The sequence below is a fragment of the Coloeus monedula genome (genome assembly GCF_965178545.1).
Source record: "Coloeus monedula genome assembly, chromosome: 23".
In the NCBI taxonomy this organism is placed as follows: Eukaryota; Metazoa; Chordata; class Aves; order Passeriformes; family Corvidae; genus Coloeus; species Coloeus monedula.
In genome coordinates, this window is record NC_138803.1 from 6,894,172 (window position 1) to 6,907,864 (window position 13,693).

Consider the following 13,693-nt stretch of genomic DNA (forward strand, 5'->3'; position numbering starts at 1 on the left):
GTGCAGCTGATACAGGGAGCTGGGGATCAGCACCTCCCCGGGGCCCCAGGGAAGCCCTGGCAAACGGGAATGATGAGATGGGGCTCTGAGAGGACCTGCCCCAGGAGGCATCTCCTGCCATGACGGCTTTCCCATAAAACCAGTGCATAAAGTGTCTCCCAGGCCCCACCCTGGCCTATTCCAAGGCAGTTTCCAAGCCAGCAGCACTTGTTTTCCCTGCTGTGACTCATGGCTGTCACAGAGTGACTCCCCTGCACCTTGGGACCAGAGTGGGCAGCACCAGCAGAAATGAGTTCACGGATGACATTCCAAGGGGGTGTCCAAGCTGCCAGAACCCGCCTGGAAGGACACACAGCCACAGCCTTTCCTGCAGGCAGGGTTTGTGCTGCTGGCACCGCTGGACACGGCACACGAGCAGCTCCAGCCACAGCCTTTGTTTCTGACAAAAAATGAATCATAAAAGCTGCTGAAATTCATTTTCGGTTCACAGTACATTTGGTGCCAGACTTTCCTGCTGCAATCATGTGAATATATCCTGACACGTACAAGGAGCTGCCTGCGTTTGTTTACCCTGGGCTGTGCACTTCAGGGCATGCGTGCAGAGCTTTAAAGATATATATTTTTAAACACTGAACACCCATATTCTACTCAAAATCTTTTTCTCCCACGAACCTAGCCATTATATTTTACTGGAAAGCTCATGTATTTTCCTTCCCTTTTCCTCTTCCAACATTTTTTAGCCCTGCTCAGATGGTAACAGACAAATGATGGACAGTGCCAAGGTTTTGGAGTGGCACAACTACAGGAAACGAATGCTTTAGACAATACTTCAGTATGTGCTGAAAATCTAAGAAGAAATGGTAAAAATAAATGCAAATGATGCTATGTGAAGTCAAAATGAAGATTTCATCTGTAGATCTCTTCTCCTTTTCTGAAATCCCCTTTTCCCTTTTCACTTCCAAGTCATGAGAACTGAAAACTGCACTAAGCAGCCTGTGGGGATGATGGGCCATTCCTTACAGGCACTCCAAGACTCCTCTCTGCCTTTCTGGGCAATAAATTGTCCATGAGGCAGTGTGGATGTGAGATTTCCTTTGGGCCTTTTCCAAACCCTCGGAATTGGCATGTGCTCTGGCAGATCTCCCCAGGCACCAAAGCAAGGCCGGGGTTTTAGATGGAGATTCACAGAGATGCAGCATTTCGGGAGCATTTTTGGATACAGTCTTGGTCCTTTGGAGGTTTCCTAGTCCAGCTCTGCAGTGTCTCAGGAGCAGGGTGGAGCAGCCTGATGTAAATGGTGAAGGAAAGTTTCCAGGCCACGGGTGTGGTAACGAGTCGTGTCCGTTTGAGCAGAAAGGACAGAACTGGAAAAGAGCCTCTGCTCTTTGCTGCTTTTCTGATCCTTCCTGACATCCACACCTTCGGGAAAGGCTCAGCCAATGACCCTGAGTTTGCTGCTGTGCTTCAGATGCCTGTCTGTGTGTAAACTGATGGAGCTGTTTACCTATGTTTGATCTGTAGCAGGGCTTTCCCCAGGCAGGAATTCAAGCTTGTTCAATAGAGCTCATTAGATAATGAGCTTATTCGCTAAGCTCATTAGTGGTGGAATTCATCCTGCTCAGCCCTCTCCAGCCCAAAATCTTGTGTCCCTTCAGCCCAGCTTACTACTCGTCCTGACCCTTAGCTAGAGGGATGACTTTTACCTAATATCATCCATTTCCCATGTTTTCATTCAATGGCTGCTTTGCTGAATGACTGTTTCTATTATTTAATCTGGCCTGCTATTCCTCTCTAGCAGAAAAACATCTAAGAGGGCTGAAATCTTCTGCATCGAGTGTGCCAGGGCTAGAATATCTTGCCAGCTCATTTCATGAACTGAAGCAGAGTGTCTGACTCAGTAGGACTCATCCTATTCCGTGATGGATGCTCCCAGGATTGATGAACAGACGGTTGGGCAGATGTAAGTAGGCAGGAAAACGAAAGAGGCACCAAGTAAAAGTTGTGATTGCCTCCTGCGAGCTGCCCGTGATTGCCCATCTGCACACAATCCTGTGGTCTTGGGGGAAGTTCTGAAGCACACACAGGCATGGCAGAAGCTGGGAATTTCATATTTTGGTTAATTATGCAGAGATAAGAGAGCGAGATTGGTAAAAAGGGTATCTCAGATGCAAAGCTGGGTGGGAGACGGGGTTTTAAATCTTCCTGAACCAGCAGCACAACTGAGATGTGTGACAGTGAAGAATGTGTTGGCAATAATGCTTCATTGATTCGTGCTCAAAGTGGTAAATTTAGGTGCTGTTTCTACTCATTTCAGACGCTGACTACTAGAAAAAGGCTCTGATGCAGTGGAGTAACGGAGGTGTCAGAGCCTGTTCCCATCTTCCCTCACGAGAGGCAGAAAGAAGCAAGTGGAGCTTTTCCCACATTAATATTGATGACAAAGCCCAAGAAATGATGTAAACATCAAAAAAGCCTGACTAAAACAGGATTATAATTGAGAATAAGTTTTGAGCTCAATGGTAGGGAAAGGATAAGTTTATACCTGCACTGTCAGGCGGTGCAGGTCAGCAGGAGCTGGAGCAGAGTTCTGGGCGTCCCCCTGCACACACCTGGGGAGTATTCATTGGAGGCCAGACCTGTTCTGCTCAGTGCTTGAAAGCCCATCAGCAGTAAGAGCACATCAAGTGTTCTTGGAGTGCCTCTTCCAGGGGTATTTCATCCAGGAGGGATCGGTCCTCATGCTCTGCACTGGGAGCCAAACTGCAGTGGGAACAGGAGGGCTGGGTTTGCTTCCACGGAGCATTCCTGGTCCAAACTAAGACCCCAAAGTAGATGGACTCAGGAGAAAGCAGCTCAGAGCAGCTTTCTCTCACTTTAGCTTTCCCTTTGAAGGCAGCTTACTTCTGCCCAGGTTGTGAGAAGAGCTGGCTTGCACAATCCTTTTCCATTGAAAAATAAAATGCTATTTTTGTTCTTACCACAGTGACTGTAATTAATATTTGAGGAGGATGGCTCCCTTGTGCTCCAGATCATACAAATACAGAGAAAAATGTGCATGTGTTGTCTCCAAATTACACCCCAGAAGTGCATGTGGAGCGTACAGACATGGAATTGAGGATTGTGGACCCATCCCTGGAAGTGCCAAGGCCAGGTTGGATGGGGCTCTGGGATAGTGGAAGGTGTCCCTGCCCATGGGAGGGGGTGGGAATGGATGAGATTTTCCAACCCAAGCCCTTCTGGGATTCCGTGATTCTAACTACATGAGATATAAGCAAAACTAAATGATAGTAAGAAGTGTTTTCCTTAGCATAAAAAAGGAAAAAAAGGGCTGCCTGGTGCTGGGGTGCAATCTTGTTATCAAGGCTGCACATTTGCATATTAAAGGCTGAAAGTGACTCAAGATTTTATCATCTGCTGTTTTCACATCTGATGTGGAACCCTGTGTCTACAGGCAGGATGAGAAAAACAGCAGCAGTTTGTGACTTTTCGATGGCAAAGGGGAGTCACACGGACACCAGGAATACAGCAAGGGGCTCTTCGCAGTGCTGGGGATGTGTGATTGGGCTACCAGGAGCTGTTCAAAGTGACCCCAGCAGACTGGGCGAGGCTGGGGAGCTTCGGGGGTGCCAGGGTGCCACTGCCGCAGGAGCGTTCAGCAAACCCCAAGGCGGTGCACACTCAGCAACAGCAGCTGCCTCCCTCCGTGTGTTTAAGACTTATTACTTGAATTATTTGACCTTTTTATGAGGAGGCTCCACAGCACAGATCCACTGAGCCCTCAGCAGCCCTGCTCCAGCTCAGCTTCCAGGGGCCCGTAGCCTCATTCCGCGGGACTCCTCTCTTTAGAGGCAAACAATCCTCCTCAAGGCCTTTATTGGGCATGCACATCAGCCAAATTTCGCAAAGTCCTGAAGGCAAAAAGTTAAGCTGATCTGTGTTTTAGTTGTGCTGCAGATGGCAGCCCGAGATGAAAGCAGCAGCTTCCCCGGGCGAAGCGGGAAGGGCAGCTCGGGAAATGGCTTTGAGTGCCTGCCCGGCTCGGCTTCGCTGCTGCTCCTCGCAGATGCTTTTAGCGGGGAGAGGCAATTCATCCTCAGAGCTGCCACTCGGCATCGGGAGTGACAGCGGGGACAATGCCCTGGCAGCGCCCGGCGCCAGCCCCGAACCCCGCACGGCCCCGTGTGGAAAGTAAGAAAAACCCACAATGGAAAGGCAGAACAAAAGAGCGAAATCAGGGAAGAATGAGGGAAAGAAGGAGCCAGATGCTCCAGCGTAATTTCTGAGGCTGCAAAGCAGAATGAAAAGCCAGTAAAGGCTTGCACCTTTAAAAGGAGTAATGAATTGTTTCCTCCTCTGGCAGGCAGTGATTTGACTTGCCACATGCCTCCCAGTAATTTCCCAGCAGGTTTTAATGTTGGAACAATGGCATTCTGTTAGATATTGATTTTAAAATACCTCTTCCACACTTACTTGTAACTTTAAGAGGTGAATTACAGCCCTTGAGTGTGTTGTAATGTAGCAGTGGTAAATAGTTAAAGAGACACAATCTGTTTCTGCAGGCATTGTCTGTCCAGGAGAAGGCAGAGCTTAGCTGAATGCTGCCTGTCTTCTGGTCTGTAGGAAGAACATTCATCTGCCTTCACTGGAGGAAAATATTAACAAATTCACGATGGATGTGGTGGGATTTGACAGAAAAAGAATTCTGTGCTGGGTGGTGAAGCAGCGAGAGTGGGAAGCAGTGGGTAAAGGACCAAACTGCAGCTCTTTTCCTCTTCAACTTCTACAGAGCAGCGATGCTCACGATGGGATATCACTGCCAGCAGCCTTGCCTGAGCCTCGAGAGCTGCCTGGGGCTGGCCCTGCTCCTGTGGCTGCACTTTGTCCACGGGCAGTGCCAGCACCGGCTGCCCCGCTCCGATATCGCCGTCTGGAGCTTGTGCTGTGATAAAGATAAATAAACCATAAGCCTGCCCCATCCTCTGGCAGTGAGCTTGGGCAGCTCCTGTGTGCTCTGCAGGCACCGGGGACAAGGGCAGGAAGCCACAACCTGTGTTCAGTGCCAATGGTTCATTGCTTCCCCTGACACCAAACCCGTTCCGTGGATCAGAGGGCGAATGTTCCGTGAGCACCGAGGTGCCGAGCTGGGTGTGAGATGGCTGGCAGGGAAAGGTGCTGGTTCATGCTCAGGAAAAGTTTCTCTGTTTATCTTACACTTTTTTGTATTTTTTTTTCTTGATGGGGTGATTCCATTACAGAGCCTGGGACACAGCCTGGACATAGGCCGGCTTTCGTCACAGGTATCCCCATACCCAGAATCACAGATTGGTTTGAGGTGGAAAATACTTTAAAGATCATCTTGTTTTTAATCCTCCATGGGCAGGGACACCTCCCACTGTCCCAGGCTGCTCCAAGCCCCGTCCAGCCTGGCCTTGGGCACTGCCAGGGATCCAGGGGCAGCAACAGCTGCTCTGGGCACCCTGTGCCAGGGCCTGCCCACCCTCACATTTCTCCCCAAAATCCAATCTAAACCTACTCTCTTGCATTTTGAAGCCATTCCCCCTTGCCCTGTTACTCCATTCTCTTGAAAGCACAGATCCCTTAAGAAATTGCAGTAAAAACTTCTCCTGTTATTTTCCTGACATCAAAATGTGGCGGGGGTTTATCTCAGGTTCGTGCCCCATGCTAAACCCGTGCCAAGGGAGCAGGGCTGGGCAAGGATGTGGGGCCTGGATGTCCCTGTGAGGATGAAGATGGGTGTTGGCAGGATGAAGCTCCTGCAGAGACTGGGGGCACTCAGCAGCTCCCTGTGCTCCTCTCCCTGTCCACTCCCATGGGCTGTAATCAGCTGAGACACGTAATTAGTTTTGGCTAATTTGTTACAGGGCCTTTAACTTCTCTTCCCCTCTCCCTGCTCTCTGACTGACAGTGGCTACTCTGTCCCTTATTTTCAGCTGATGTCTGTAAACTGATTACTTTTACTGGGTCAGCTCTGTTATGAAATTATAATTTTATGCAACTAAAAATAGCCCAGATCCAGTCAGCACGCCAATCACTTCCCTTCATCTCCAATGAAAATGCAATGTTATCTTTAATCTGTATTTCTCAGGCACTTACTGTAAGGCAGGTTAAAAAGAAAAGGGGGAAAAAAAGAAAGAGGAGATCAGAAAAAAATCTGTAAATCAGTTGCTATAGATGCATCCCTGCCAAGGCTTCCACTGGTAAATTTAGCAGTCACGTTACAATTTTAGTCAGCAACATTTCTTAGCCTTATTCAAAATAATTCACTTCTCACACAATGAGTTACCCTGAAGGCAAGTTATTTTGTCTTGCACATTAAAAATGGTGCGTTTGCACATACGTGCAATCGTTACAAATATCCAAAGCCACGAAAGGCACAAGGATGGATAATTTTTTTTTAAGAGAGGAAAAAAAAAAATCCAGTGAATTCCACTTGCTCTGAGAATGAATAAAGGTGTCTTAATACTTCTGGGGTTCTGGTGAATACAAATAGCTCAAAAATGAGATGCTTGCCTGAGATTTATATCAAGATGGTGACGGGAAAAGGTTCCATCTGTAGTTTCTGATACAAAGATATTTCGCACACAATATCTGTAAATCCATTAGGAGGAGAGAATTGATACACGTTTGGTATAAGATGAAGCTGGAGTGAAGAGAATGAAAGCTCAAGGAAATGGCCTCTTTGTGTAGCTCCATCAATTCATGGTTTGATTGGACTTTCTGTGTATTAAATTCAAGTAGTTCTTTGGCCCATGGATATAGGAATTGCTGACTGTGTGGGAAATGGTGAGAGTGATGAAATTCCAGCACCTTCCTTCACAAAGGAAACATCCCACATCTCATCCCTCTTCCCATTGGTGATGTTAAGTATGCAAAGTGGTGTTTCTATTCAAGAAGTTTTTCCTGATTCAGTTTAATGGCAGTTCCCAAAGCCCTGACACGCACAGTGTGATTCCTGGCCCAAACAACAATCTTTCCAGAGGAGTGGGAATGGCAGTGCTCCAGAGATGATTTATTATTTTCCTTACTTCGCAAACTCCTCTTAGTCTGTGTGAAGGAGGGTGAATGAAGGTTACTATCAGCTTGAGTGGTTTTGCTGTGCAGAAATCAGAGCAGAGCTCTCTCTGCTCTCACGGTGCCTGGCAGCAATCGCTGAAACGTGCTCAGGGTTCAGCCCAGCTGGCAGCACTTTGGCACCACGGCCCTCACGTGCCACTGCACTGCTCACACTCCCTCCCCACTCCTGTCCACAACCGAACACCAAGAAAAAAAGAAAACCCAAGAAATAAGCAAAACAGAGACTGATGTTTCTTTCAGGGCGGTTGCTCAGGCGCCCGTTGGCTCCTGTTCTCTCTGATCCACGTTCCACAGAGGCAAAACTGAACCAAACCAGACCCTACCCCCGAATCCCCGCTCTCTACACACTCAGCTAATAAACCCTCTAAGAAATTTCAGCTCTTTCTCCAGATCAGGCTGTTGACATAACCAGACCAGCAGGGCTGTTTTATCGACTTTCCAGTGTTAACCTGGTTCCTTAAATGAATTATACAGATGGGCCTGTGTTGTCCAAGTGCACTGAGCTGTGTCTTACAAACTGATTGACCAGTGCAGCTGAACCTGAAAGAGGGATAGTGCTCTCAAAGCCATTATGTTCTTGCAGATTATGAGGACGACACTCAGCCAGAGAGATTCTCCACGGAGCACCCCGAGGGTGCTGAGCTGAGGCAGCTCAGCCTTTCTATGCAAGAGAAAACCACACAGTATGTCCCTAAGGACAAACCAAACCCAGCACCAGCCTCTGTTGCCTGGCCTGTGGTGCTGCTGCTTTCTTGACAAAAATGGCCCAAATTCCCCCATGACAATGACAATTTTCCCCAGGAGTATTCCCTCCTTATAGCACCTTACAGTGCCTAAAGGGGCTCCAGGAGAGCTGGAGCAGGACATTTTACATGGGCATGGACTGACAGGACACAGGGGGAATAGTTTCCCACTGTGAGAGGGCAGGGTCAGATGGGATATTGGGAAGGAACTGTCCCCTGGGAGGGTGGGCAGGCCCTGGCACAGGGTGCCCAGAGCAGCTGTGGCTGCCCCTGGATCCCTGGAAGTGCCCAAGGCCAGGCTGGACGGGGCTTGGAGCAGCCTGGGACAGTGGGAGGTGTCCCTGCCCATGGCAGGGATGGCACTGGATGAGCTTTAAGGTCCCTTCCAACCCAAACTATTCCAGGACTCTCTTCCCCTGTCTGGGGCACCATGGGCAGCCTGCCTGTGATGCCCAGCGGGGCCCTGGGAGCCTCTCCGTGCCCGCAGTGGTGCAGGAGGATGTGGCACTCAGGGTTTCACAGCTACAGTTTGATGCCTCTGCTGCAGGTCATAGACACTGCCTAGGAGTCTGAAACATACTGCTGCTGTCAGATAAAATGAAAGCAGCTCTAAAAAGCTTAGAAAAACACATTCTCTGGGCAAAAGTGGCGTGGGGTTTAGTGGGGTGAGAGAGGTCTCGTGTTTGTGTTGCACACGAGGGGCAGCAGCAGAACCTGAGGCTTCCCCATCCATATCATTCCCTAAAAGTGAATAAAACTGAATATTGGGTGGGGCTTGGAGCAACCTGGGCTAGTGGAAAGTGTCCCTGCCCATGGCAGAGGGTTGGAATGAGGTAGCCTTTAAGGCTCCTTCCTACCCCAGCCACTCTATGATTCCATGAAAACCAACGCACTGGTAACAAGGGAACCAAATTCACTCTAATTAACACATTTATCTATGGATGTAAACCCAGTGATCGCATATGGAATTAACTGAAAGCCAGGACAGGGACTGCTCCTCTGCTGCTCTTGGCAGCACTTGCATTCCCGAGCGGGGGGTCCCAGGGGTCAGAACCCCCCACAGAACACAGGAAGGGTCTGGCAAAGGCAGAGCTCATTGCACTGGGGCTTTCGAGAGGGACGAGAGAGGAGATGGGAGCTGTTGGCCTCTTGAGAAAAATGTTTCTGCATGAACTGGAGAGCCGATTTTGAATTAATTTTGAATAGTTGTTTCAGTAATTCAGATTGATTTAAGATGCACCCAAGAATAATGCTTTCATTATAAAGCCTCCTGAGCAAAATTTAAATCGTGTTAAATTAAAAACAGCCTCTGTTAAACCAGGGCTGATGAGCACAGCAGAGGGATCAGAGATGCAGGGTCAGTATAATTTAATTCCTTTGCTTTGTTTCCCACTCCAGAAAAGCTGCTGTACCTGTCTCCCTGGGCTGTTAACTGCCTAAGGAGCCCCAAAGCCATCCCGAATTTCTCTAAACTGATTTGCATGGTAACCCCACCAAAAGCAGCGGTTATTTATTGATGCTGGGCTTCACCTTCAAGAAGAAAAACACTTTTATTGCCTTTTTTTTACAAGACAATCTGGAAATGTGATTGTATCCTAAAGATACTTGGGAATCTGGGAGAGCAGCGGATGCACAGTACAGGGGGAGGGTTTATGGTCTCCTACTGTTCGCTCTGGTTGTTTGTTGTAAGTAAACTTTTGTTTTATACAAATGGAGCTAATCTTAGTAACAGGGAAGAAGTTATCCTGCATGTTCCAGATCACTCCTCTAAGGCACTCTGTCAAAGCAATGCTGAGATTCCAGCATCAGGGAAACCCTCACTTACCTGGATTTAAACGTACTGGTGGTGAAAGCAAGCTACATATATATATATATATATGGTTTTGAGTTAAAAACTGTTGTGCTTTATAGTTTCTTGTTTTAAAGGCTGGCTGAATTATTAAGGGCAAAAGGCAGGAAATATTTAAGATCTCGATAAAAGCTCTGAGTGCTGCTGAAATCCAAGCAGTGAAGTGGCCAGCACTGAGGAGGGGAAGTCTGATGGATTAGGGAGCACATTGGAGACCTTGGCTGCATTTCTGGCAGCGTCTGTGCAGGAGGAATTGCCAGGACTCTCATTAGTAACAAGATCCTTCCAAACAGATTGAAATGACTTCTGAAGAGAGATGTATATGAAATATTGTCTGAAAGTGCCAGTTTGTCAGAACTGGAAGGACTTTTGGGGAAATGAAGGGGGCAAGGAGGGTTAGCCCTGGTGGTGAACTCCTCCAGGAGGATGGGAGTCAGGAAGGTGGAAATGACCTAAAAGTCCCAAATCAGTAACACCAGAAGTCTCAGTTTTAAGACTTTGGCAGCCTTTTATAGGTCCCTTTCCAATGAACCCTTACAAGGCCATGTTTAAATGTCTAATTCCTTAAATCCGTGTCAGCTCATTTCCAGCACTTGTACCTCTATGATTTCTGTGATTACAACAAATTGAGAACCCTCTGAGGTCCTTGGGAGCACTCGGGTCTGTCCCTGCGTTCAGAAAGGGAGGGAAAGGGATGCAAACCAAGGCACTGCCCTGGTGGGAGCAGAGCCTCAGCTGCTCTCCAGCACATTCTGCACGTACTGGGGCTGTTCCCAAGCAGCACAGGACGGCCCCTCGGCCCCAAGTCTCCTGTCACAAAGATGTAACAGCACGAGCGTGAATGGGTGCAGGCCTGTGTCCATGGAAGGATGGGTGTGATCATTATTAAACAGGAATCTGAAAATAGAACTGGATTTTCACGCATCTCCCCTTGTGCAGAGACACGTGAAGGAGCCACCCAAGGCAGGTGTCCCCCTGAAGCTGATCAGACACAGTGGTGGGGATGGGCAGGGAACAGACCAGTATGGACCAGTCAGAATATGGGAAGTTGAGCTACAGCGTGGGGCAGTGCTGGGATGCAAAGCCCAGCTTTGATTTCTAAGTAAGCGCTGGCCTTCCCAGGGTAAGGAACAGCTTTTGCCAAAAATTTGCAAACTTTGCTTCAATATTAAAAAGGAAGAATAAGACATCTTTAGGTGACTATGACAAACAGGTTCTACATTTCACCTAATAAAGAAATTCAGACTTTCAGTTGTCATATGCCCAGATTCGGCGCCTTTCTGACAGCTGAATTATGATTTTAATAATTTAAAAGTGCTACTGTGAGCCTGTTCATGTATAATAGGCACAGAGTAGTGTTTAAAATCAAAAGCAGTTTAGAGAAAAAGTGGTCACTGCATTACAAGGAGGAGAATTGTCTACCTCTGAATATTAAACTATGTGAACTCTCCAGTGGGAAAACTCTTTGCAAAGTAACTCTAAACTTCCCATACGAATGGGATGCAGAGATTGCACTTGATCCTGGCTTTGTGTGCCCCCAAAGCAGCAGCCTGCAATGCCTGCTTTCCTCTACATAACCTTGTCAGGGTGAGGGTTTGGCCGTTCTGCTCGCAGAGGTTTTAGTTCAGAGCAGCAGAAGCTCAAATCTATAATCTCAGTCGCAACATCTGTAAGACGGAAATGAAATATAAGGGGGAAAAGTGCCCTCCAGGCTACATTCCCCTTGCTTTGATTTCATTATCTTTGTACCTGTCCATGGGAATGTTTGAAATTCTACTGCAACTGCTGCAGCACACTCAGTTTTCAAACTCATAGCTAAACACAGACAAGAAGCCCCAATCCTGCTCGATTAAGTAGAAACCAGATCATGTCCTGGCCATCACTGAGTATTTTCAGTACGGCGACCCACAACATCCACTTGAATTCAGCAAATCTGTAGCTCCTGGCAAGTCAAGTGAAGAAACAACGACTGACACCGCAACGAGACACAACAGATACATCAGCAGCTTTGTGTGAACGGCATGGCTGGAGTGAATGTCAGAGAGAGCAGAGCTCTCTCTCCCAGCCCCTTGCACTGGGGTCAGCTTTTCCCTCCTGCAAAAATGAATCAGGACCTGCTACTCCACCACCTTGCTCCTCCTGCACTCATTCACCGTGCTGCCGAGCATTTGCCAAGTGGGTGTAAGTGCTTTTTCTGGTTTATACAACTGCACACAAATTGCAGGAGTTGTAAGGCAAAGAACAATCAAACCCTCAACACTTCCAGCCCCTTCTCGAACATGCACCCAGGAAAATGCTGAGGAGGAGCTGAAGTCAAGCTCCCAGTACATGCTTGCCTGCTGCTCAGGAAAAGGAAAAGTAATACTCACCCCAGTGTTGTCATGGTTACAATAGTGTACCAAAAGGAAGCAGGAATACTGGTGAATTTGCTTGCCGAGGACCCTTTCTCTGCATAAAACATCACAGTTGCAAAGATGATGATTGCCATAGTGAGGGAAAAGAGGAGAAAGCCAAGCTCGGAGGCACAGCTCTTCAAAGTGTAGCCCAAGATTCTCAGGCCTTGGGAATGGCGAGAGAACTTGAAAATCCTGAAAACCCTAAAAACCCTTAGTGTGACAAAGGCTCCACTGACGTCCTCGTTGTTGGTCATCACCAGGCCAATGTAGTAGGGCATGATGGCCACCACGTCGATGATGCTCATCACGCTGCGGATGAAGCGGTAGCGGCTCGGCGCCGCAAAGAGTCTCAACAGGTACTCGACGGTGAAGATCATCACGCACGCCGTGTCCAGGCAAAAGAAAGCCACCGCGTAGCGCTCCCCACAGGGCAGCTCCTTGTTCCCCGGCACGGTGCCGCAGGGCACGGTTTCCACGACGTTGGTGATCACAGAGACGGCGATAAAGAACCCGGTGACGTAGTAAAAGACTAAGGCTAAGGTGCTGGTGTGGGGGTTCTCGAAGGCTCGCCACATGGTCTGCCGGAAGCTCAGCGAGGGCATGGAGCCCTCCTGGTTGTTCTCGGAGTCGTTGTCATCCATCAGCCGCTCTGCGTTCTCCCGCTTCCTGTCCTTGTACTCTTCATAGCAGCAGTCCCCGATGATTTCAGGGAGGATCCCGTAGAAGGCGAGCTCTTCGTCGTAAGCAGAGATGCACTCGTACCTGGGGTAGTGCAGCTTGCCAGTTCTATAAAAATTGAGGATGCACCTGAAGACCTCGGGGTCCCGGTCAAAGAAGTACTCCTTGGTGTCTTCGTTGAAGAAGAACTCCTTCTCTGTGCTGCCCAGGAGAGTGTCCGGGTACCTCTCCAGTGTAGTCCTCCAGGTCTGGAAGCGCCTGCCACTCACATTGAGGATGATCAGCTCATCTTGCCTCTTGTTTTTCTCCGTTGGAGCCAGTGGCATGGGACAGTTGGCCACTGGCATCCATCCTATGGCAGCCGCCCTGGCAAAGGGCAACCACGCTGCTACTCCTGCTGCCATGATGAGCCCAGGCCGTGTTACTGGAGATGAGGCTTGGGATGCTCCTGGGACCTGCTGGGAGTCAGACCAGTTCCATCTAAAACACAAAACAAAAGAGAACACAGCACACAGTCACACAGGGCGTCCTGCCCCGTTGGGTTGAAGAGTCCAGGATCAGCACAGACGCGAGAATTTAAAACCACTGGCTTGCCCCCACCTCCCAGGTGAAGAATGATGCTGAACAAGGCACATGATAATCAGCTCAGCGGGGTTATGGCATTATTATGGATTGAAATTTTGAATAGCAAATGATTCCTCATTAAAAGCATTTTAAAAGTAGCATAAACACAGTAATTTATATTTGCTTCCTCACAAACAAGACTAATCCATAATTCCCCAGGTGTAAGCCTCATGTGCTCATCAGTTTAACTACAGCTGTCAAGAAAGAGCTGGGAACTCCAGTGAAATCAGCCCGCAGTGGAATCGTACACCACGAAAACCCGCGACTGGGCTTGGCTGCATTTCCAGTCCTAAAGAAGCTCAGTATGT

General features: G+C 48.4%; 1 protein-coding gene across 2 annotated transcripts in view; it reads right to left on the reverse strand.

The window, feature by feature from the left end:
* The window catches only part of KCND3 (potassium voltage-gated channel subfamily D member 3), a gene marked incomplete at both ends in the record, with an annotated part of 101,346 nt that extends 88,181 nt beyond the window's left edge, over positions 1 to 13,165 (reverse strand). For both annotated transcript variants that reach the window (XM_082296099.1, XM_082296098.1), the window contains one exon: positions 12,057 to 13,165. In XM_082296099.1, coding sequence (XP_082152225.1) covers positions 12,057 to 13,165 — 1,109 coding nt within the window. The remainder of the gene's footprint in view (positions 1 to 12,056) is intronic.
* Between the last annotated feature and the right edge of the window lie 528 nt (positions 13,166 to 13,693).